Genomic DNA, 24,384 nt, shown 5'->3' with positions numbered 1-24,384 from the left:
TAATTGTTTTTTTAATATAAATAGGACAAAATTTGGAATAATACATACTTTTTATTTGTTGATAAAACTAAAACATTTCTAAGTTAGTTTTATAAGCATTTCTAATGTGAAATGATAGCATTTGTTACATCTTTTATTCATTCACAGTGGTTTATTTTTGTCAAAGTATAATTGATATTCTCCTAGGCAAACTATGAAAAATCAGAGATTAAAAATCTGAAAAAAAAAGTGTATGTTAATTTGAAAACTATATTATTATGGGCATTAAGTATTTTTTTGACCATTAAAATCTCATGTGTGTAACTTTATAAAATGGCTAATAAATTCGAATATCCACTTATTTAAAATAAAATTGAAATAGACATTCCTAGTTGGTTGTTAGCCTTGCTGCTGGTGCTGCTAAGTCGCTTCAGTCATGTCTGACTCTGTGCGACCCCATAGACGGCAGCCCACCAGGCTCCCCTGTCCCTGGGATTCTCCAGACAAGAACACTGGAGTGGGTTGCCATCTCCTTCTCCAGTGCATGAAAGTGAAAAGTGAAAGGGAGGTCGCTCAGTCGTGTCCGACTCCTAGTGACCCCATGGACTGCAGCCTACCAGGCTCCTCCGTCCATGGGATTTTCCAGGCAAGAGTACTAGAGTTGGGTGCCATTGCCTTCTCTGGGTTGTTAGCCTTACCTGTGTATATTATCTCACTTTTATTCTTTCATAAATAAAATTTATTTTTTTTCAGGATACTTGTTTGGTTCTAGGATTTTTATTGTTTTTGTTTCTTTTCCTAACAACGTAAATAATAGGTATATGGACTTTGAAGTTAGCCTGCTTTCAAATCCTATTCAGTAAAAGATGCATGACCTTCCAAAGTCATTTAGTCTCTCTAATCCATGATTGTCTTCATTTTTTTAAATGGATAGTATGTTATGGTAGTGTAATTTGTACACTTCCAGTCTTACAGCATGGTGCCTAAACATTAAGCTCTCTACTAAGATTAGCTATTATCATTATTATTTGTAATCATCATAATTTTTATTATCGGTATTCTCTTTTCTGCTGTCACCTTTTTTTTTTCCTGCATTGGTGGTTTGCGGGATCTTAGTTCCTGGACAGGGATCAAATCCATATCCCCTTCAGTGGAAACACAGAATTCTAACCACTTGACTGCCAGAGAATGTCCTGCTTTCACTTTTTTCCTCCATAGCAAAGTTCTACTTTGCCGTTCTATCTACAGAATCTTCTTTTTCTGAGGATCATTTCATGAAACTCGAAACTTCTTTGGTTTCTTGACGTGCTTATTTAGGAAATAATTGTCTAATACATATTTGATTTAATTATTAATTTATACAAAAGAAGTTAGGCTGCTATGCCAATTTATAAATAACTAGGAGGATTTTGAAATCTACTTTTTGGGAGATCATTGTCTATTATTGCCTTCATTTCTACTGTTATTTTCTTTTCTCAGATATGTTGATACCATCTGTCTCTGCCTTTTATTTTCTATTCCTCCTCTTTGATTTAATCAGTATTACTTCCATTTCATTTGTGTCACGAATACAAACAGTAATAAAATCTTTCATTTGTTCTAACTTGTATATTTTTTGATGCTGATGTTATTTTTGTCTGTTTTGGGGCCCAAAGTTTGTAAACAGTTTATAAACAGTTGTATTTTCTTTTTCAATTTATTTTCATCTTTGTGTCTGTTCCTTAAAATGTATTAATATGAATCAGGTGTCCAAATTGAGATAATTATTTTTCTAGCCATTTCCACCATTTCATTAACTCTACATATAGGGGAAGGAGACTTGATCTCAGATAAGGTTCAACATTCATATCACTAATATTTATTGACTGCTAGTTGTTATGCTAAGTCATTTCAGTTATTGAGCGTCAGCAGTACATCAGATGCTTTCACGTATTTCCATTAACTTTATAACTATGAGATAGTTATTCATTCAGCAATTACATTTGATCAGTCACAGGTTAGTATATGGCAAGCAAGTATTCCAGTGAAGATATGCACATTTAAAAGAGGTGGGGATGAAAACTAACTTCTACTGAATGTTTGCAGTATTCTCACAGCAACATTCTAGTTTAGTACTATATTATTTCCATTTTTGATGTGGAAACTGAGGCACAGAGAAGTTACACAAAATCACACAACTAAATAAGGAGTGGGATTAGGACTTGAAACCATGCAGTTTGGCTTCAGAGCATGTTTAATATGGACTTTAGAGCATGCTTAATATGGACTTTTGCCAGGTGAAGAAGTTAGCTATTTTAAAGATCTAATAACAACTAGAAAAGGAAAAAGCATTAGGAAATGAGAATAATTTTTGTGATCGTTGTTTATTAAGATTATTCACAACATGGCCTGTTCTGCTTCTAAAAGCCTTCTGTGCTTCTGAAACACAGCCTATATTTTAGAACATTAACTACGATTGTTTCTGTGGAAAATTTCTTTCAGTTTGATTTAGGTGTCTCTTTTCGGTCTTCATTTCTACCTACCCCGATGTGGCTTCATGTGTTACACGGGCTAGAAAGAAAGTGAAGTCACTCAGTCGTGTCTGACTCTTTGCGACCCCATGGACTGTAGCCTACCAGGCTCCTCCCTCCATGGGATTCTCCAGGCAAGAATACTGGAGTGGATTGCCATTTTAACCAACCTTTAAAACAAAAACAAACCTTGAGCCAACTATTCTCTGCACTCATATGCTATGCAAAAACAACTATAAGTACCAATTTGCTTATATGTATTTTTTGTAATATTTGTAATACCATTAATTGCTAATTATGTTAAATTATGAAAATAAGAGAGTAAGAATTTTCAGGTTCCTATATAAGTAAAAATTTAAGTATTTTTAATGTTTGAGATTGTTTAGGAATACTTAAGTGTTTATGTAACATTTCATTGAAGAATGTTTTCATGTCATTGCTATAAATATTTAAATCTTTTAAAATGTTTCTCCCCCACATTTTTTTTTTAATTACTCTAAAGGTATTTGGTAGCCTTAGGCTGCATTAAACCACTTTGTGATCTGTTGACTGTTATGGACTCAAAAATAGTTCAAGTGGCTTTAAATGGACTTGAAAATATTTTACGGCTTGGAGAACAAGAATCTAAGCAGAATGGAATAGGCATTAATCCATACTGTGCCCTCATTGAAGAAGCATATGGTGAGCATTCAGTAAAATTTATAGTTGGTATCAATTTTTTAATTGAGATCCAAGCGACACATTGGTTTCATGTATATAACATAATTCAATATTTGTGTATACTGCAAAATGAATGTAATAATTATAGTTCATGTCACCATAGTTAAAATTTTTTTTCTTGTAATGAGAACTCTTCAGATTTCCTCTTAGCAGCTTTCATATATATATTACAGTATTATTAAATGTAGTCCCCATCACTGTACATTACTTCCCCAAAGCTTATATAGAGTAGAAGTTGGTGCCTTTTGACAGCCCCTTTCACCCGTTTAATTCACCCCCTCACCTCCTATCTCTGGCAACAGCCAGTCTATACCCTGTATCAATGCGCTCACTCTGAGCTCTTTGTTTTTGTTTGTTTAGATTCTGCATATAAGTGAGATTATAAGGTATTTGTATCTGTGACTTGTTTCACTGAGTGTAATGCCCCCGAGGTCCATCCAGGTTGTTGTAGATGGCAAGGTTTTCTTCTTTTTCAAAAAAACTGAATAATATTCCTCTGTATGTGTATGTGTTGTGTGTGTATGTACCACATTTTCTTTATTGATTCATTCTTTGATAGATAAGGTTGCTTCCATGTCTGGGCTGTTGTAAATAATGCTGAAATGAACATGGGGTTTCATAATATCTTGGAGTTCATTTTTTTTTCATTTTCTTGAGATAAATATCAAGAAGTGAAATTGCTGGATTATATTTTTTAAAAAAATGTAAAAAGTTAAAACTAGAACTACCATATAATCCATATTGTTATCCATAGGGATTGCACCAGTTTTCATTCCCACCAATAGTGCACAAAGGTTTCCTTTTCCCACATCCTTACCAACACTTCCTGTCTCATCTTTTTGATGGTGGTTATTCTAACAGGTGTAAGGTGATATCTTATTGTGGTTTTGATTTCCATTTCCCTAATGATTAATGATGTTGAGCATCTTGTCATATACCTGTTGGGCATCTTTGTATCTCCCTTGAAAAAATGTTCATTCAGATCTTCTGCCCATTTTTTAATCAGATAGTTTGGTTTTTGAGTATTGAGTTATATGAGTTCTTTATATATTTTGGATATTAACCCCCTACTAGGCATATGATTCGCAAATACGTTCTCTCATTTCCTAGGTTATCTTTTCATATTGCTGATGTTTTCCTTTGCTGTGCAGAAGTTTTTTAGTTTAATGTGGTCCCACTTGTTTATTTTTGCTTTTTTGTCCTTTGTGTTTGGCATCAGATCCAGAATTCAAACAACTGTCATCAAGACCATGGAATTTATTTCCAGATGAGGCATGAATCTAAGTCAGTTCTTTCTCCTCTCAGTATATTTCCATTAAATATTCACTTTCTGTCTTAAGTCCTATTAAATCCATTCAAGCTTTTATTTGCTATTCAACCAAGCCTGGTAGACCACTTTGCCTTTATTTCAAATTATTGTCACTGGTTAAGACATCATATAAACAAAAGATATTAATCGCTGATTTAAGAATATTTCCTACTACAATTATTATTTTGGCCCCAAGTTATACTAGAGTTTGAGCTATTCTATGAGTATATATAGATATGATTACTTGATATATTTATATCCTGCAACAAATTGAAGAGGTTTATCTATAATTAAGTGAAAAATACTTTTAGCATCATCCAGACTTACATGTGGATTATTTTCTTGTAAGCAGTAAAATAAAGCACTGTAGATTCTCCTTACACTATGCAAATGGGTTTTTTCAGTTTCACTTATAAACTGTATTGGATTTACAAATAGTATTCATTTATTCCTTATTGATACACTTTGGCTTATTCTGTGAGAGAACTTATTGTTAGTTTGCTCATTAATTTTAGGGTTTTGTTTTGTTTTGTTGCTTTCCCTTTTTGTGCTTTTTATTTAGCATGATTACTCTGGAAACAACTTGTGGAGTTTACATGATCTAAAACTGTCATTTTAAAATTCAGAAACTTAAGTACAGAGGAATCAAACTTATTTGGGAAAAATCATAAAACTAGAAGGGTGGATTCTATGATCTTCCTACTGCCCAGCCTATGCTTACTCTTCATACCCTATTGCCCAATATTTTTATTCCTGAACTATAAAGCATAAGTATTGACTGTCATTATATGCAAAAATCAGATAAAAGCTACAGAATCACTTAAATGTGTAATCTAAAAAATACTACAAACTAGTGACTATAACAAAAGAGAAGCAGACTCATATAAACTAGTGGTTACCAGTGCAGCCAGTGGGGGTGGAGTGCAAATTATTGGGTAAGATAGGCTCAAGGATGTGTTGTACAACACAGGGAATATAGCCAATGTTTTGTAATAACTGTAAATGGAATACAACCTTTAAAAATTATGTTTTAATTTTTAAAATTAGATTAAAAATAATAGTTCCATTGACAGTGGACTGGTGATACTATTGATTGATTATTTTGATTTAAATACATGTTGAAATCTGAGTAATAACTTTGATTTTATATATATGCTTTATATAATAGGTCTAGATAAAATTGAATTTCTGCAAAGCCATGAAAATCAGGAAATTTACCAAAAGGCTTTTGATCTGATTGAACATTACTTTGGTGTAGAAGATGACGACCCCAGTATTGTACCCCAAGTGGATGAAAATCAGCAACAGTTTGTATTTCAGCAGCAGGAAGCACCAATGGAAGGGTTCCAGCTTTAACTTGGTAGGAGGTAAATTAATGGCTAAGAAGGGTAGCTTTATATACCTCCCCTTTCTTGCATTGTCAGTAGGAATATTTGATGTGTTTTTGTGTAGAACAAAAAAAGAAAGAAGATGCACTTTTAGAAAGCAAAACAAGTTTCCATTCATATGCAACCTTTTATTATAGTTTTGTTGTTATGTTGGTGTGCCTGTATATATGTCTTTCATTGTTTTATCTTTTTTTGTATCTATTTGAGAACAGTTAAATACACTATTTAATAATTTAAGGCTGAGAAGGAGAATTTTGCTAAAGTATTACAATAATGGTTCTGAATTTTTCTAGCACTTGTGGAAACTGCACATCAACAGCACAGCTGTCGATAATTGCATTTTGGCAGTGTCTGACATTCCCGCTCTCTACTAAATCTACCTCTCAAAGCAAAAGCAAAACAAAAAAGCTTCAGAAGCATGAAATAGAGAAAAGGCTAAATTAGAATGTAAAGACAGATGTTACCAGAAATTATAAATCACTGTGCTGTAGGTTATACTTTGCAAAAAAATAAAAAGGTTTAACAAAACCAGTAAGAGTTACTTATAAAACATAGGAAAAATATTGTACTGATAATCAATTAAAATGTAGCAATTGTGAAGAGAGAAGCTGTTCTTCATATTGAACATATTAAAATAATTACACAACATTTAAATATTTGTGTTTTTAACATATAAATGCTATATTTTATATTTTGACCAAATATGCTAACATTTTTGAAATAGTTTTTTTTTTTATTTTTTCACTGCTCATTTTAGAGAGCATCATGATAGAGATGCCATTATGAATCTAAAGTAGTGCTGCATAGCAAAAATAATACTGTATTCCTTTCTCTGATTTTTCAGAGCAGTAATTGAAAAGTTTCACTTTCTGTGTAATAATGAACTTAGGTATTTGAATGGCAAAATTGTCCTGAAGAAATCACCTTGTTATGTATTAAATTTTATTAAATGTACTTAATGTTTGGACACAAAAGGATGATATTAATGAAAATTACTAAGGATTCTTTAATTGGTTGAAACCTATATTAGGATTTTTTTTTCCCTTTGGTAATACTCAGAGGGTCATACTGCTGCTTGTCAATGTACCATTGTATTAGATTACATTTGTATCAGATTGGTTAATATAATGTAAGTGTTTATGTATTAACAGCAAAAACCTCTTCATATTGTGAAACTTTAAAAAAAATTTCAATAGAAAATTATATATATATTTATTTATAGATCCATATATATGCATGTGTCTTATGTGTTTTTTTTCACGGTACTATATTCGGTAGTTTTCTAAGCAGATATGGTACTGTTGAGCTCAGTCTTTTCATTTATAGTTATATACAGGCTATTTACATTTCCAGTTATATATCTAAAATACTTATTTAAAAATTAGTTTATTGCTGTTTTAAGATAGAAACTAAAAGCATTTTTGATATGACTCATAGTCTATTCTGTAAAGAAAGATTTCATTTATGGTATCATTTATAATGTTTCTGCTGGAAATCAGAGGCATGTTAACAAGAAGAAAATGTATACAGAGGTACTTTTAAATAGTATGACACTTTGTAAAATTATATATCATGAAACTAAGCTTTTGGCAAGACACTTAAAACCTACAGGCTATAGACTACAGGTTTAAATGGTGTCTGTAATGCTGACTGCATCTGCCAAACCTCTTTATATTGTTAAGTAGAGTATTGTATCTGTGCCCTTTTTATTGTAGTAGAAGTTATGAAGTTCAGTATATGTATATTCAAAAGAACAGGGTAGTTATATTAAAGATTACCAAACTGATGGTGAATTTATCAGATCAACACTTTTTTGTGATGCTGATAGTCTAAGTATCAGGTGACAGGGTATTCCACTCTTTCTAATCAATTGAACTTGATAATGCAGCATAATTCATAAACTAACCAGCTGTGCCTGCTTTTATTTTGAGGACCCTGTAGTCAGTTTAGGAGGTTTAGGTTAATAAATCTCTAAGCCACGTCTTTCAAACAAAATAGTTCTTACAGAAGGAAAAATAATGGAAATAATAGAATGGCCTTTAATTTTAAATTTTTGCCAGTAAAGCAAGCATTATACCTCTAAGTATAGAATTTGACCATATTTTAGGCATTTATATACAAAAATTTAATTCATTGGATCTGTTACTAGGATAATTGATTTGATTAGATTTGAATGCAAGGGGCAATATATAATTAATTGTTGGGATCAGCTATTGGTGTGGTAATAACTTTATTGAACCAATACTAGCAAATACTTTGTTTCTAAAATTTTTCTTAATATGACTACTCTTTTCAAATGTACTATTTTAAATGCTCCAAAATGTATTTTCCTTAATCTTCATTGGCCCTTGTGGGAAATTTTTTTCTTTTTTCAACTTGCTTTCCTAAGATTTATTATATTTAAATCCGAGAGAAACTGTGCCAAAAAAAAGAAAAGAAAACATGTTCTAAAGGGCAATGCATGCAACATTAATGCAGAAATAAAAAAAAAATACTTGAAAGAGTCCTTTACGTTTAATTAAATTTGGTGTTTTAGTTTTGTCTGAATTTGAATTTTTACTAGCTAACCTATGCAATTATGCTTACTTGTTTTATATTTGTAAGTACTTGACTCAATGACCTGGGTGTTTTTACTATCAGTTTTATTTTGAAAACTGTTTTTAGAATTTAATTTTTAGTGTCGTTTTGTTCACTTAATGGTAGCACTAGAACAGGAAAGCAAAAAATAAAAACAAAAAAAAATGTAATAAAATCTGCTGGCACAGAAACAGCATATCATTCGGTAACTGTAAAACCTATTTGCAGATAAAGATTGATTTGTTGATAAAGGACTTTTGTTGGACAAAACATTACCTTTGCCTTCATATTTTTTCTTCTCTTAAGAAGGAGCATTATGGAAAAAGTAATTACAATACAAAGTCTTAGTGGATTTTTGTTGCTGTTCTAAATTCAGCAGTCTACTTGCTGCTTTGTGAAACTGTGAAATCAAAGTAATTGTTAACCTTTACTCATTTTAGTTCATAGCATTACTGTTTTATAGAATGTAACATATTAGGAGCCCATATGATAGAGCTCTAGAAGGATAATGTGTCTTTAAGTTGGGAAGTGGGATGGGGAAGATGTTCTTGACTAACTAAAAAAACAACAACATTTGAGTAATATGCAATATTATGAAATGTTACAGCACTATATTAAAAACAATAAAATCCTATTTTACAATTGCATTTATATAAGTGTGTCTGTTTCATTTGTTCTCACTTAGGATTGTGTATTCCTAACAGCAAAAATAGATGCCCTCAATGATTAAAATTCCATCCCCTTTCTAGAACCAGTACGATTTCGTTGGTAGGACTATCTGATAAAGTAGTATGTTGCTTTTATTTTAGAACATATATTCAACTGTAATGGAGGATGTATCTAATTTATGTTTGTATCTCATGCCTTGGCAATTAATGGAACATTCACATGTTCAGCTGAGATTATTTTTCCTTTTCTATTATTTTAATGCAATACAGTGCATTTATTTAAGGCTTAGAGTTTTGGAAATAGAAGGGAATATCTGATTTAACTTTCTTAGTGTGCTCTGAAACACAAAATCACACAGTAGCCAAGCTTAGCCTCCCCCCCTAGTTTAGTGTTTTTATTTTCTTATTCTACTACCTTTTTTTTTTTGCTTCATCTGGCCTCATTTCCTTCAGTATTTGAAACTTTGTTAATCACAGAGTAGTAAAAGTAGTTATGTCAGTTATTTTTAGGGTTTCTTGCTCCCAGTAAAGCAGTCTGCAATTTTAAGAGACATGTACATCATATCATTATTAGTCACTTTAACATTTCAATTTTCCATTCTTATGAAATAAAATTTTCAAATAGTTGCACTTGCAAGCATTGCTGTACAGCACCACCAGAACTAAAATGTTGGTTGGGAGCAACCCCACCAAGTAAAGAGCTTAAAATGCTCACTAGCTTTTGCATAAACACTTAAATTTGGAAGCAGTAGGCAGTTTGGGGAATTTAATGTGTAATGCTCAAAAGTACCTGTTATTTAAAAATTGGGAGTTCTAAACTTTGGACAGCTTTACTTTTGAGGGATCCCTCTTGTTCCCTTTCAGTCATGGTTGTTTTTTTTAAACTGCTGTCTAAAAAAGTATGGCAAAATTTTAGGGGTTTAACATGACTCATTATTTTCTGAGCATTCCACCTTCTAAATTGTTTTATTATAAAATACACAAAGAGAATAATGTGTAAGAAGACAGTTGAATAATAAAACACCTGTGTATTCAGCATCCAATTTAATTATTATCAGTCCCTTGTAACTATTACTCTGGATGTTATTAATAATCCTTGTGCTTTGCTTCATTGTTTCATCTCATGTGTATATATATCCCTAAGAAATATAGCCTTACTTATCTGTTTTCTAAATGTATAAACTGGAAGTTTACATATATTTTCTGTATCTGGGAATTTGGGGTTTTGGCTCAATGTTAACATTTTTTGAGATTCATGTTGATGCATATATGTGTGGTTTGCTCATTCTCTTTGCTGTTTACTATTCTGTTTTGTGACTACATCATGATGTCTGGTAGGGGAAGTTTGTTTTACTTTTGTTCCCGAGGCATGTGGGATCTTAGTTTCCCAACCAGGGATGAAAACTGTGCCCCGTGCGGTGGAAGCGCAGAGTCTCAACCACCGGCCCGCCAAGGTAGTCCCCAGAATGCTCATTTTAGCATCATCTCTAGTGGCCAAAAACTGGACCAAATAACCAGATAAACTGGCATATTCATACAATGGAATACTATAACAATGAAAATGAATGACTTCCTGCTACTCACAGTCTGTGGATGAACCTCACAGTATAATACTGAGTATAAGAATTTATACAAGTGTATATTATATAATCTTATGTATATAAAGTTAAAACAGGCAAAACTAGTCTACGGTGATAAAACAACATCTTTTTTTATCTGTGTGGTAATGACTGACTGAGGGCAGAAATGAGGCAGAAAGGAGATGTTTTACATCTTGATCTGAACAGTTATACAGTTGTGTTCACTAAAATTCTATCAAACCGTGTACACTTTTGTGCACTTTCTAAATGTATGTTCTACTTCAGCAAAAATTTACTAAAAGTAGAAATAAAAAAAGACTTCGCCATTCTTGTTACCAAATAAAGCCTTGACAAGTACTTTGTCAAATATTCTCTTTTACCTATCATTTATTGTTGCTGGTCATAGTGATGATATTCCGATGAATACTTTGTCAGTTAGAATATCATTTAGCCTTGGCCTGTGCAGCCAGTGCTGCTTCTTCACGCCATTTTGCCTTCTTTGCCAGGTTCCAACTTGTTAAAGATTCGTGTCGTTCTGCAGCCTGCAGAAGCAAAAGGCAAAGCATTTTGATGCTCTGGAAAAATTTGTGTTTTAGAGATACACAGCAGACTCCATAAAAGAAGAAAAATAACAAAGCGTCAATCACATGTAGCATTTAAGATAAACGATCCTTTGATACAGAAAAAATCGGCCTAAGTTATTAGACTTCTAGACAACAGTACCGCTATATCAGAAATCTGCCCCCACCTCCTCTTGGCACACAAAAGATACAGTTGTTGGACAAAACATAAATCACTTTCAAATAGTTAAAATCAAGAAGGGGAAATCCTCAGGTACCTTTTATGAAAAGAATGCAAAAGGCATAAGTTAATGGGGAATGAGAAGGACAAAAGCCAGGATAGATGGAAGTGGCTTTATTAGGGGGAAATAATGGCTTTAACAGCTGTGGGCTAGAAGTTGAATCGCTATACCAATAGGCAAGTTCAGGATTTAGATCATGGGCATGGAGCTGAGGTATTCCTGTGGAATGACTAAAACTCTTACCAGCCTGAGAACTGGCAAGGACACTAGGCATTTACCTGGGGGAGAAAAAATTACTTGTAAAAAGAGAAGACAATTAGCATTGTGATCAGGAGGAAAGAACTCTAGCTAGAAAATGGATCAGAGGAAATAATCTAAATGTGGCACAGAGATATAAGTACAAAAAAATAGAGAAGTTAAGAGACTTGGAGAATAGAATTAGAAATTCCAACATATATTCCCAACAGGTGAGTTATTAGAATGAGGGGAGAGGTCATATTTGAAGTAATAACAGCTTACACTTTTTCAGAAGTGAGCAAAGCTATAGGTCCCTCAGACTGAAGAACATACAAAGTCATTTGCAGGAAAAAAATAAAAATCTAATAGATACTGATGGAAGCCTAATATGCATTTCACACTTAACATATCCAAAATAGAGGACTTGATATATTTTGTCTGTCAGGGCTACCAGTTCTTTCCCTAGCCATAAACATGGGGAATGGCAACACCATCCATCGTAGGTTCTCAAGCAGAAATCCAGGCTTTTTTGATGTCGTTCTTCCATTTTGTTTCCTCCTCCCACACTGAACTTACCATAAAGGTCTATCCTTTTTACCTTTCTAAACACATCTCAAATTGCTACCCATTTCTCCATCTCTATCTGACAACATCTTAGATAAGGTAACATATTAATTATTCAAAGTGACAGATGAATTGGAGAGAAGGAAGATGGATACAGTTCAGTTCAGTCGTTCAGTCTGCGACCCCATGAACCACAGCACGCCAGGTCTCCCTGTCCATCACCAACTCCCAGAGCCTACCCAAACTCATGTCCATTGGGTTGGTGATCCCATGCTCTCCTCCTGCCATCAATCTTTCCCAGCATCAGGGTCTTTTCAAATGAGTTAGCTCTTTGCATCAGGTGGCCAAAGTATTGGAGTTTCAGTTTCAACATCAGACCTTCCAATGAACACCCAGGACTGATCTCCTTTAGGATGGACTGGTTGGATTTCCTTGCAGTCCAAGGGACTCTCAAGAGTCTTCTCCAACACCACAGTTCAAAAGCATAAATTCTTCGGAGCTCAGCTTTCTTTATAGTCCAACTCTCACATCCATACGTGACTACTGGAAAAACCATACCCTAGGAATCCCTTAGAAGAAATGGAGTAGCCATCACGGTCAACAAAAGAGTCCCAAATGCACTTGGATGCAATCTCAAAAACAACAGAATGATCTTTGTTCGTTTCCAAGGCAAAACATTAAATGTCACAGTAATCCAAGTCTATGCCCTGACCAGTAACGCTGAAGAAGCTGAAGTTGAACAGTTCTATGAAGACCTGCAAGACCTTCTAGAAATAACACCCCAAAAAAGATGTCCTTTTCTTTATAGGGGACTGGAATGCAAAAGTAGGAAGTCAAGAAACACCTGGAGTAACAGGCAAGTTTGGCCTTGGAGTACAGAATGAAGAAGGGGAAAGGCTAATAGGGTTTTGCCAAGAGAATGCACTGGTCATAGCAAACACCCTCTTCCAACAACACAAGAGAAGACTCTACACATGGACATCACCAGATGGTCAACACCAAAATCAGATTGATTATATTCTTTGCAGCCAAAGATGGAGAAGCTCTATACAGTCAGCAAAAACAAGACTGGGAGCTGACTGTGGCTCAGATAATGAACTCCTTATTGCCAAATTCAGACTGAAATTGAACAAAGTAGGGAAAACCACCAGACCATTCAGGTATGACCTAAATCAAATCCCTTATGATTATACAGTGGAAGTGAGAAATAGATTTAAGGGGCTAGATCTGATAGTGCCTGATGACCTATGGATGGAGGTTCGTGACATTGTACAGGAGACAGGGATCAAGACCATCCCCAGGAAAAAGAAATGCAAAAAAGCAAAATGGCTGTCTGAGGAGGGCTTACAAATAGCTGTGAAAAGAAGGGAAGCGAAAAGCAAAGGCGAAAAGGAAAGATATTCCCATTTGAATGCAGAGTTCCAAAGCATAGCAAGGAGAGATAAGAAAGCCTTCCTCAGTGATCAGTGCAAAGAAATAGAGGAAAACAATAGAATGGAAAAGACTAGAGATCTCTTCAAGAAAATTAGAGATACCAAGGGAACATTTCATGCAAAGATGGGCTCAGTAAAGGACAGAAATGGTATGGACTTAACAGAAGCAGAAGATATGAAGAAGAGGTGGCAAGAATACACAGAACTGTACAAAAAGATCTTCACGACCCAGATAATCACAATGGTGTGATCACTCACCTAGAGCCAGATATCCTGGAATGTGAAGTCAAGTGGGCCTTAGAAAGCATCACTATGAACAAAGCTAGTGGAGGTGATGGAATTCCAGTTGAGCTATTCCAAATCGTAAAAGATGATGCTGTGAAAGTGCTCCACTCAATGTGTTAGCAAATTTGGAAAACTCAGCAGTGGCCACAGGACTGGAAAAGGTCAGTTTTCATTCCAATCCCAAAGAAAGGCAACGCCAAAGATGCTCAAACTACCATACAATTGCACTCATCTTACACGCTAGTAAAGTAAGGCTCAAAATTCTCCAAGCCAAGCTTCAGCAATATGTAAACTGTGAACTTCCAGATGTTCAAGCTGGTTTTTGAAAAAGCAGAGGAAGAGATCAAATTGCCAACATCTGCTGGACCATCGAAAAAGCAAGAGAGTTCCAGAAAAACATCTATTTCTGCTTTATTGACTATAATGAAGCCTTTGACTGTGTGGATCACAATAAACTGTGGAAAAATCTGAAAGAGATGGGAATACCAGACCACCTCTTGAGAAACCTATATGCAGGTCAGGAAGCAACAGTTAGAACTGGACATGGAACAACAGACTGGCTCCAAATGGGAAAAGGAGTACGTCAAGGCTGTATATTGTCACCCTGCTTATTTAACTTATATGCAGAGTACATCATGAGAAATGCTGGGCTGGAAGAAGCACAAGCTGGAATCAAGATTGTCAGGAGAAATATCAATAATCTCAGATATGCAGATGACACCACCCTTATGGCAGAAAGTGAAGAAGAACTAAAGAGCCTCTTGATGAAAGTGAAAGAAGAGAGTGAAAAAGTTGTCTTAAAGCTCAACATTCAGAAAATGAAGATCATGGCATCTGGTCCCATCACTTCACAGCAAATAGATGGGGAACCAGTGGAAACAGTGGCTGACTATTTTTCTGGGTTCCAAAATCAATGCAGATGGTGACTGCAGCCATGAAATTAAAAGACACTCCTTGGAAGGAAAGTTATGACCAACCTAGACAGCGTATTAAAAAGCAGAGACATTACTTTGTCAACAAAGTCCGTCTAGTGAAGGCTATGGTTTTTCCAGTGGTCATGTGTGGATGTGAGAGTTGGACTCTTAAGAAAGCTGAGCGCCGAAGAATTGATGCTTTTGAACTGTGGTGTTGGAGAAGACTCTTCAGAGTCCTTTGGACTGCAAGGAGATCCAACCAGTTCATCCTAAAGGAGATCAGTTCTGGGTGTTCATTGGAAAGACTGATGCTAAAGCTGAAACCCCAATACTTTGGCCACCTGATGTGAAGAGCTGACTCATTTGAAAAGATCCTGATGCTGGGAAAGATTGAGGTCAGGAGGAGAAGGGGATGACAGAGGATGAGATGGTTGGATGGCATCACCAACTCATGGCCTTGGGTGGCTCCGGGAGTTGGTGATGGACAGGGAAGCCTGGCATGCTGCAGTTCATGGTGTCACAAAGAGTGGGACACAACTGAGCAACTGAACTGAACTGACTAGACGGACCTTTGTTGACAAAGTAATGTCTCTGCCTTTTAATATGCTGTCTAGGTTGGTCATAACTTTTCTTCCAAGAAGCAAGCATCTTTCAATTTCATGGCTGCAATCACCATCCGCAGCGATTTTGGAGCCCAGAAAAAGTCAGCCACTGTTTCCACTGATTCCCCATCTATTTGCCGTGAAGTGATGGGACCAGATGCCATGATCTTAGTTTTCTGAATGTTGAGCTTTAAGCCAACGTTTTCACTCTCTTCTTTCACTTTCATCAAGAGGCTCTTTAGTTTTTCACTTTCTGCCATAAGGGTGGTGTCATCTGCATATCTGAGGTTATTGATATTTCTCCTGACAATCTTGATTCCAGTTTGTTCTTCCTCCAGCCCAGCATTTCTCATGATGTACTCTGCATATAAGTTAGATAAGCATGGTGACAATATATAGCCTTGACGTACTCCTTTTCCAATTTGGAGCCAGTCTGTTGTTCCATGTCCAGTTCTAACTGTTGCTTCCTGACCTGCATATAGGTTTCTCAAGAGGTGGTCTAGTATTCCCATCTCTCAGAATTTCCCACAGTTTATTGTGATCCACACAGTCAAAGGCTTTGTTATAGTCAATAAAGCAGAAATAGATATTTTTCTGGAACTCTCTTGCTTTTTCGATGGTCCAGCAGATGTTGGCAATTTGATCTCTTCCTCTGCTTTTTCAAAAACCAGCTTGAACATCTAGAAGTTCATGGTTCATATATTTGTCAAGCCTGGCTTGGAGAATTTTGAACATTACTAGCGTGTGAGATGAGTGCAATTGTGCGGTAGTTTGAGCATTCTTTGGCATTGCCTTTCTTTGGGATTGGAATGAAAACTGATCTTTTCCAGTTCTGTTACACTGCTGAGTTTTCCAAATTTGCTGACATATTGAGTGGAGCACTTTCACAGCATCATCTTTCAGGATTTGAAATAGCTCAACTGGAATTCCATTACCTCCACTAGCTTTGTTCATAGTGATGCTTCTTAAGGCCCACCTGACTTCATATTCCAGGATGTCTGTGGCATGCTGCTGCTGCTAAGTCGCTTCAGTCGTGTCCGACCCTGTGCGACCCCATAGACGGCAGCCCACCAGGCTCCCCCGTCCCTGGGATTCTCCAGGCAAGAACACTGCAGTGGGTTGCCATTTCCTTCTCCAAAGCATGAAAGTGAAAAGTGAAAGTGAAGGCGCTCAGTCGTGTCCGACTCTTAGCGACCCCAGGGACTGTAGCCTACCAGGCTCCTTTGTCCATGGGATTTTCCAGGCAAGAGTACTGGAGTGGGTTGCCATTGCCTTCTCCGTCTATGGCATAGAATCACGAAATAGTTAGAAGTGCAAAATTTGGAAGTGATGACCACAGAGGCTAGTTTGCCTGTGTCCTGTATATGAGCCCTTTCCCTTGCCATCTCTAATATGTAGTTTCTGAAGGGAAATTATGAGGTAATAACTTTCTAATTTTGCTTCTTGCTTTTCCCCAATTCTTGCATCTGCTGATCAGTTTTTACCATGAAATGCAGCCCCACAAATATTGATATCTCTGTGAAAATTTTCTCTAGTCTGAATTTCTCCATCCCTAACAACTTTCCTCTGTGTTGAACTCTCCTCTGGATACACTCCAGTTTATCAGTGTACTTCTTCATGGTGGTACCTACAACTGAGCCCATTTGAGTGTGATTATAACTTCTTTGTTTTAGAACTATGTTTTAGTAACACAGCCAGGGGTGGAACTGGATTTTGGTAGCCTCATCACACAGAATAGTTTGCCTGGAACCAACTAAGCATCTTTGACTCGCTGTGATGCTATGGACTGTAGCCTGCCAGGCTCCTCTGTCCCTGGGATTCTCCAGGAAAGAATACTGGAGTGAGTTACCATGCCCTCCTCTAGGGGATCTTCCCAACCCAAGGACTGAACCCTTGTATCCTGTCTCCTACATGTCTCTTAGGTCTCCTGAACTCTCATGCAGGTTCTTTACCACTAGTGCCATCTAGGAAGCTCTAATGTTATCTGTATGTCTATTATTTTGGCCATGCCACGTGGCATATGGGGATCTTAGTTCTCAGACCAGGGAGTGAAGCCTTGCCCCTGCAGTGGAAGCATGGTCTTAACCACTGGACCACCAGGGAAGTCCCTATACATATCTATCTCTTTCTGTTGGCTTGGCAAAGAACTTAGGCTTTGAAATTATTCTTATCAAATGGAAATTTTAGTAAATGTTTATTGGAATGAACACTTAAACATAGAAATAAAGAAATTCAGTCATCTCTAGTTTTTAACCTACCTTAGTAACCTGCCTATCCAGTTGGTGATTCTCTAGCTCCTAAATGACAGATTTTATTCTGATATTGCCTGGACGCTTCGTGTTTCAAACTGTCTTCCCTTTATACTTCAGCCACATTAGTTCGTTGTTTTTTTTTTTTTTTTAAATATACTAGACACTTTACTCTCTATAGGTTTTCCTCACTTGTCTTGGCCTTACCCTAAATGACTTATTCTCATTCTTCTCAGAGTGAGCTTCCCTGACCACCACATCTGAAACACTCTCACTCAGGTACTATTTTATTATCTTCCGAGCTACTCATAAGTAAGTCACTATACACCAGCAATCCTATTGGCTCTGCTTAAAAATATATCCCGGTTGGACCACTCCACATCATCTCTCCTGATATCACCCTTGTCTGAGATAATCTGTTGCCTAGTTTATTGCAATATCTTTTACATAGTCTCAAGGCTATGGTTTTTCCAGTAGTCATGTATGGATGTGAGAGTTGGACTATAAAGAAATCTGAGCGCCAAAGAATTGATGCTTTTGAACTGTGGTGTTGGAGAAGACTCTTGAGAGTCCCTTGGACTGCAAGGTGATACAACCAGTCCATCCTAAAGGAGATCAGTCCTGAATATTCATTGGAAGGACTGATGCTGAAGCTGAAACTCCAATACTTTAGCCACCTGATGTGAAGGACTGACTCATTGGAAAAGACCCTGATGTTGGGAAAGATTGAAGATGGGAGGAGAATGGAACGACAGAGGGTGAGATGATTGGATGGCATCACCGACTCGATGGACATGAGTGTGAGTAAGCTCCAGGAGTTGGTGATGGACAGGGAAGCCTGGTGTGCTGCGGTTCATGGGGTCGCAAAGAGTCAGACACGACTGGGCAACTGAACTGAACTGATGCCATAGCTAAACAGTTCATGATTTAAGGAAGGGTGTAGTTTGGATAACTTTCATACAAAAAAGTTCTTCCTTTGCCAATTTTAACCAGGTTATAAACTGTAATTTCTCATTTTTCTTTGTGTTATAAATGGAAACAAGCTTCTGTCCCTTCTGTCCAGATAGTTAATTTGTTGACTCAAATTTCCATGAACAGTGTTGTTTTCAGTACAATTGATACATGCGGATGGCTCAAGATGTCTGAGATGAGACTGTTCTTACATTGGAAAACCAGCAATAATCCCCCAAATGAGAACAAAGCTATAATCTTTCTTAAAATTCACAAGTCTATTTTTACTTTTAAGAGGTACTCACCCTTTTGGCTGATGCTATCACTGCAAAGCAGGCGATGATTGTGAGTCCAATCATTATGTAACAAGCTTTCACCCGAGCTTTGTTTCTTGCAGCATCTATCATTTCTGGCCTAAACCAAGATGTGTATTCTATTAATTACATTAAAGCAATATGATTTCCTGACTGGCATAATAGACAATGATTTTTTATGTAAATATTCAAAAAATTTCCCTGAATGCAATTGGCAGATGTGAAAGCCTTACAAATTCTAGTACATTATCTTACTAATTTCAAATTAACAGGTATTTATTATTTATATTACTGCAGTAATATGAAGTGGCAGCTTATAAATAGATATAAGTAAAGAATGATTTTTGAGAAAGTATTCAGCAGTATTTTTTCTTATCTATGTTATTTGAATAGAATGCAGTAACATAAAAAAATAATTCTAGGAAGTAATTCCTCTTAAAAATTAAAAAAATGTATCTTTAACTTTCCACTAGTTGAAAGAACACAGAAAACCAATATCTAGCCTGTTTTCCTCAGGTTTTAGGCAGATTAATGTAAGTTTTAAGATATTAGTTGCAAACAGGTGAATATTAGCACATTATTAGATTACACTTGTTGTTAATTTTTGTTCCAGATGGAACCTGAAAGATCTGATCTTTTTTACCCATCCATCTGGCTTTGAACTGCTATACCAAATTAGTTTAACACTGAAAAGAAAGGAAAAAGTACAGTCATTATTAAATATCATTAGTGTATGGTACAAAAATTATAGGTCAGTTGTTCATTATATGTCCATTAAAAGCATAAAAGTGAAAGCTGTTTACATTGTAAATCTAACACTTAGCTTAGGAGGCATATCTCTCCTAAATAGCAATGATTTGAAAATTATAGAAAACAATAAAAAATATTCAAATACTTTCATGTCTCCAACCCCAAACTATAATACTTTTCCTAGGCACCTTGCTCAAAGTTAATTTAACAGAATTTCTCCTTTTTACGATATTTCTTTGTGATCGTGGGGAAGAATTATTTCTGTAAAATGGGTCTCTTCACATATACAGCTATATTGCTATAATATTGGGTCTAGAATCTCTAGACATGCGTTAATTTACAATAATGCAGGTTCTTTACATTTTTGATTACTCTGTCATATAGCCCTAGAATTCAAAATCCAAAAACACTGAGGGTGGTCTTTTTAAGCTTTTCTGGGGCTAATTTCTGCTCTGGGCTAAATTATAGATCTCAAGGAAAACAAAATTTGTTTTGTAATATTAGAAAAAAAATCTCCATGGTGAATAAGTGCTGAAAACAGAGTTCAAATTCCATGTCCATTCCTCATTAAATCATTTAATCCAAGAAAGGAATAAAAATGTTTTGAGAATTCATTACTGAACATTTTCCCATATTTTTCCCATTTGAAATGCTTTTGATGACTAATAAGTTGACAATCAATAAAAAGTGTGCACAATATGCACAGAACAAGGTGTAGACCCAGTTTCCATCATCCATTCTAACAGGCATCGATCACATCATATAAAATAATATTTGAACATCTGAAATCCTTATTTGATTTTATAGTTCTAGTCTCACTTTTTTTTTTTGACATCAGTTTAAAAAGTGGTAGATTGGTTTTGTCTTTAGTTTCCTTCCTTCCCCTTTTAACCACTCCCTTGTAAAGTGCTGGGAAGATTTCTGGGCTTTGCATAAACTGAAGCTGTAAAAAAATGTTTTTTACGGGTGACCTTTACTTTATTTTTATTTTCGTAAAAGATTACATTTACCCTGGAGTTGAAGTTGTCAGTTTAGGTTTTATCAAGCGAACGTCTGTCATGGATATGGGATGAGGAGGCCAGAGACACAGATGCGCCCTGGCTCCTAGTCCTAGAAAACCCGCGCTCAGAGGGCTGCAGAACCGCGTACACCAGGCATCTCCTGCCCCAGAAGAGGAGGTCACATGGATGTGGCTTCTTCCCAGAGACTCTTCGGCCACACCATGAGTTATGATCCTTCCTTGGGTGGATTAGGGAGCCGCAACTCCTCCCCTCCCCAGCCCAGGCCAGGGCCCCTCCGCCTCTCAGCCAGCCGGGCATATGCGAGGACCCTAGTTTTTGTTTGGTTGGCTTAAGGGTTCCACTGCCTCCCGGCCCCTGAGCTCGCCAGGGGCGGTTATCTGAGCGACCGTGCAAGTATCCATTGAACTTGGGGATTTTCACCCGACTTCAACAATCTCCCCATAAGCTTAGCTTGTCTCTCACAGTCCAGTGAAGGAGCTTGGCATTTAACCGCACTAAGGGCGCGTGAGTAATTCCCTATAGAGTGGTAAGTAGTACTGTGAAGACCCGTGTGGCTCTGCACACCTCTCCCGACCTCTGTGCGCCCAGGTCGGGAAGTCGGTGGACCCCGAGCCTTCCAGGCCTGGAGCGGACCCTCGAGGGCTCCCTCAACCCGTCCCGGCACGGGCCACACTTACGGAATCCGAGGCGGGATATCCTCCATTGCTTTGAAACGCCCGGTCCACAGCAGGATTCTCTTGTCAAATTGCGACGGCTTGTGCTCGGCGGGGACCCTATGGACCTTCTCGGCTGCGAAAGCGACAGGGACATACATAGTGACGGAGAGACCGACGGCCCAGTGATCGGGGCGCACTCACGCCTCCATCCCCCAGCCTCAGCACTCCACGGACCCGTCCCTCCCGGGTCGTTCCCAGCCCCTGCTCACCAGAACCTGGGGGCTCCGAGCTGCCGGGGCTCCCGCCACAGGAGTACTGGGGGTGACCCCGGGGCCAGAGAGACGCGACCGGCCGCCGCTCGACTTCTGGGGGCGCTCCCGGGGCGCAGCAGGGGATGCGCCCTAGGCGGAGGCGCAGGAGGCTCCCGACCGTGGCCAGCATGCTGCTGAGCCCTGGTCCAGCGCCCTCAGCCCAGCCAGGGCCGGAGCTCCCTGGACCCCTGCCGCCCCGCCCCGCGCCGCTCCCAGGGGAGCCCGGGATGCGCAGCTGGAGTCTGACGTGCGCACCCTGGGCTCCGGGTCCCCGCCCCCAGCCGGCGACCCCCGACCCGGGAGTCTCGACCCTGGGGCAGAGTCGGTCCCCTGGCGCGCCGCGGACGACTTTCCTCCCGAAACAGCTCCATGCCTTTTAAAGGCAATTCTTGGTATTGAATAGAAATGTGTTTCCATCACATATATATACATGTTTTTGTGGGGTTTTTTTGTTTGTTTGTTTGTTTTAATTTCACTGTTTGGTGCTTAAGAGAATAAATTTAACCGCTCTCTCTTCCAGGGGAAGCCAACAATCAGACCTTCAAGAGCAGGTCGTTTCAGTTGTTTACCAAGCGAGAGTAAGGGCTTTCAACAAACTTCTGACTTTCCCATCAGGCGATTTTTTGAAGTTAGGTCTTCACCTCACCCTCCACTCCCATACTTTCGTCTTCTCCAGACAAAACAACCTCAGTTCCCACAGTTTTTGTCCACCTCTTCATTTCTTAGATCGCAAACTCTCCAAACACTCTTCAAAATGAGCTTTTCTACATTTCTACCATCTTCCCTCTCAAAAAGAGGGGAGAATCCTCTATTCTTTGGCATCTAAATGAGGATAGGAACTCAGAAAAAAAAGGGCTTGTAGGAAAACTGTCAACTCTAAAGAAATATACTTATTCTATGTCCTCATATTCCCTGGTGGCTCAGAGGATAAAGAATCTGCCTGCTATGAGGAGACCTGGGTTCCCTGGGTGGGGAGAGCCCCTGGAGAAGGGAATGGCAACCCACTACAGAATTCTTGCCTGGAGAATTCCATGGATAGAGGAGCCTGGAGGGCTACAGTTCATGGGATTGCAAAGAGCCAGCAGGACTGAGCCACTAACAACACAACTTCCTCAGATTCAAGGGACCACAGACCTCATCCAAGTTAAAGTGCTCCCCTGGGGGGAGCCCCAGGCCAGTTCACCCTCTGGCTTTTTCTGTCTCTGAGGTTTTTCTGAACCCAGACACTGAGCTACTTTTAGTTGGGTCTCCAGATACTTCTTTCCTTCCTAACTAGAAGTGTCCAGCTCTTGAGGGCAATATCTCTGTAACTTTGCATCTTTCGTGTAATATGTTCAACAAAAGAAAACATTCATATCTCCCTAAAGAAACATGCATTGAGAGATGTGATAATGGAATGAACCATGAGCTTTGCTTTCACACCAAGGTTTAAACCCCTAATTTGTGATTTAAGAGTTGCACGATTATTAGCAAATCATTTAAGCCATTAGTCTTGGTCTCATTTGTAAAATAAGAATGGCTTCCTTTCAAGTTCATTCATGCAACAGCTATTAAAAAAAAAAAAAAAAAACAACCCTGCTCTATCTATGCCAGCTACTCCTCAGAGCTGGACTTAGAGCAGTGAACAATGTCCAGTGAGGATTAGCATATGAAGAGGGATAAAAAGACCAGGATGAGAAAAAGTAAGAAGACATGAGGTAGAAACTATTTAGAGAGGATGGTTAAGGATACCCTTCTAAATGTCCCTGGCATGTTAATAACCTTTCAAAGATGTTTCCTTCCCTTCACATTCTTTAACTAGTTCCCAAGCACAAGTGCATTTTAATTCATGAAATCCCTTTTAGGGAACTGTAGGAGGCTATGAGCTCTCTGAGGGTATAGCCCAAACATTGGCTCTTAATAGATACTTAATTTTAATCTTACACAAATGAAAAAATTAATGTGAATCTTCAATAATAAAATGGATTGCATCTGGGCTAGTTTAAGAAGAGACTGGATACTTAGGACATGCTGCATGACAAACAGAATGAATTCCTACCTGAAAAATTATGTTGCCATAGGTAATATTTGATGGTTGCAAGTATATGCCAGTTGAAAATTCTCCCATTATTCAAATGTGTTTCTTCCTTTATTATTTTATTTTTCTTCACGTCACCGAGAATATCCATAGAGCTAGAGAAAAACATCTCTGTGAATCAGCCGGTCATTAATAGTTCACCAAGAAATATTAAACTAGTTATATAAATTTATTTCCCTGGAGAGAACCAAATGTCAGGCATCGACACATGGTTTTCTATCTCAGGCTTCTCTAGCATTGCAGAACCATAGGGCAAGAGAATCGTGGCTTATGTCATGAGAGAACAGTTTGCATTCTGTTCTCTGTTACTGATGGGATTAAAATACCACTATTTGGCAGTGTTCTCCATTTTTAAAAAGTTACAGCTGCATGAGAGATATTTTCTTTAGCTCTAGAATTGGGACAACCAAACAAAAATATAAACAAACAAACTCAAATCAACTCCTAATAGAAAAAAAATGCCAATTATATTTCTTTCTTTCTTCT

At 37.5% G+C, this 24,384-nt stretch overlaps 2 protein-coding genes across 3 annotated transcripts in view; one reads left to right on the top strand and one right to left on the bottom strand.

Annotated features, from left to right (window-relative positions):
* Positions 1-9,130, top strand: part of KPNA5 (karyopherin subunit alpha 5) — a 50,352-nt gene extending 41,222 nt beyond the window's left edge. Inside the window, exons 13-14 of the mRNA XM_019967157.2 lie at positions 2,992-3,170; positions 5,687-9,130. Of these exons, the coding sequence (XP_019822716.1) occupies positions 2,992-3,170; positions 5,687-5,874 (367 nt within the window). The 3' untranslated portion in view covers positions 5,875-9,130. The remainder of the gene's footprint in view (positions 1-2,991; positions 3,171-5,686) is intronic.
* On the bottom strand, positions 13-22,023 carry FAM162B (family with sequence similarity 162 member B). 2 transcript variants are annotated; one of them, XR_011568422.1, is made up of 5 exons: positions 21,780-22,023; positions 21,532-21,643; positions 19,074-19,182; positions 11,112-11,273; positions 13-2,659 (listed from the first exon to the last, which is right to left on the bottom strand). XR_011568422.1 is itself a non-coding variant. In XM_019967155.2 (4 exons), the coding sequence occupies exons 1-4, from the start codon at positions 21,949-21,951 to the stop codon at positions 11,175-11,177; spliced, it is 492 nt and encodes a 163-aa protein (XP_019822714.2). In that variant the 5' UTR covers positions 21,952-22,023; the 3' UTR covers positions 10,160-11,174. The 2 variants fall into 2 exon arrangements, 1 of the variants encoding a protein (XP_019822714.2); XM_019967155.2 differs by lacking the exon at positions 13-2,659 and having other exon boundaries at positions 10,160-11,273.
* Positions 22,024-24,384: the final 2,361 nt, after the last annotated feature.

The sequence above is a fragment of the Bos indicus genome, chromosome 9 (genome assembly GCF_029378745.1).
Source record: "Bos indicus isolate NIAB-ARS_2022 breed Sahiwal x Tharparkar chromosome 9, NIAB-ARS_B.indTharparkar_mat_pri_1.0, whole genome shotgun sequence".
In the NCBI taxonomy this organism is placed as follows: Eukaryota; Metazoa; Chordata; class Mammalia; order Artiodactyla; family Bovidae; genus Bos; species Bos indicus.
Note: the sequence above shows the minus strand (reverse complement) of the source record. Positions and strands in the feature narration are given on the sequence as shown.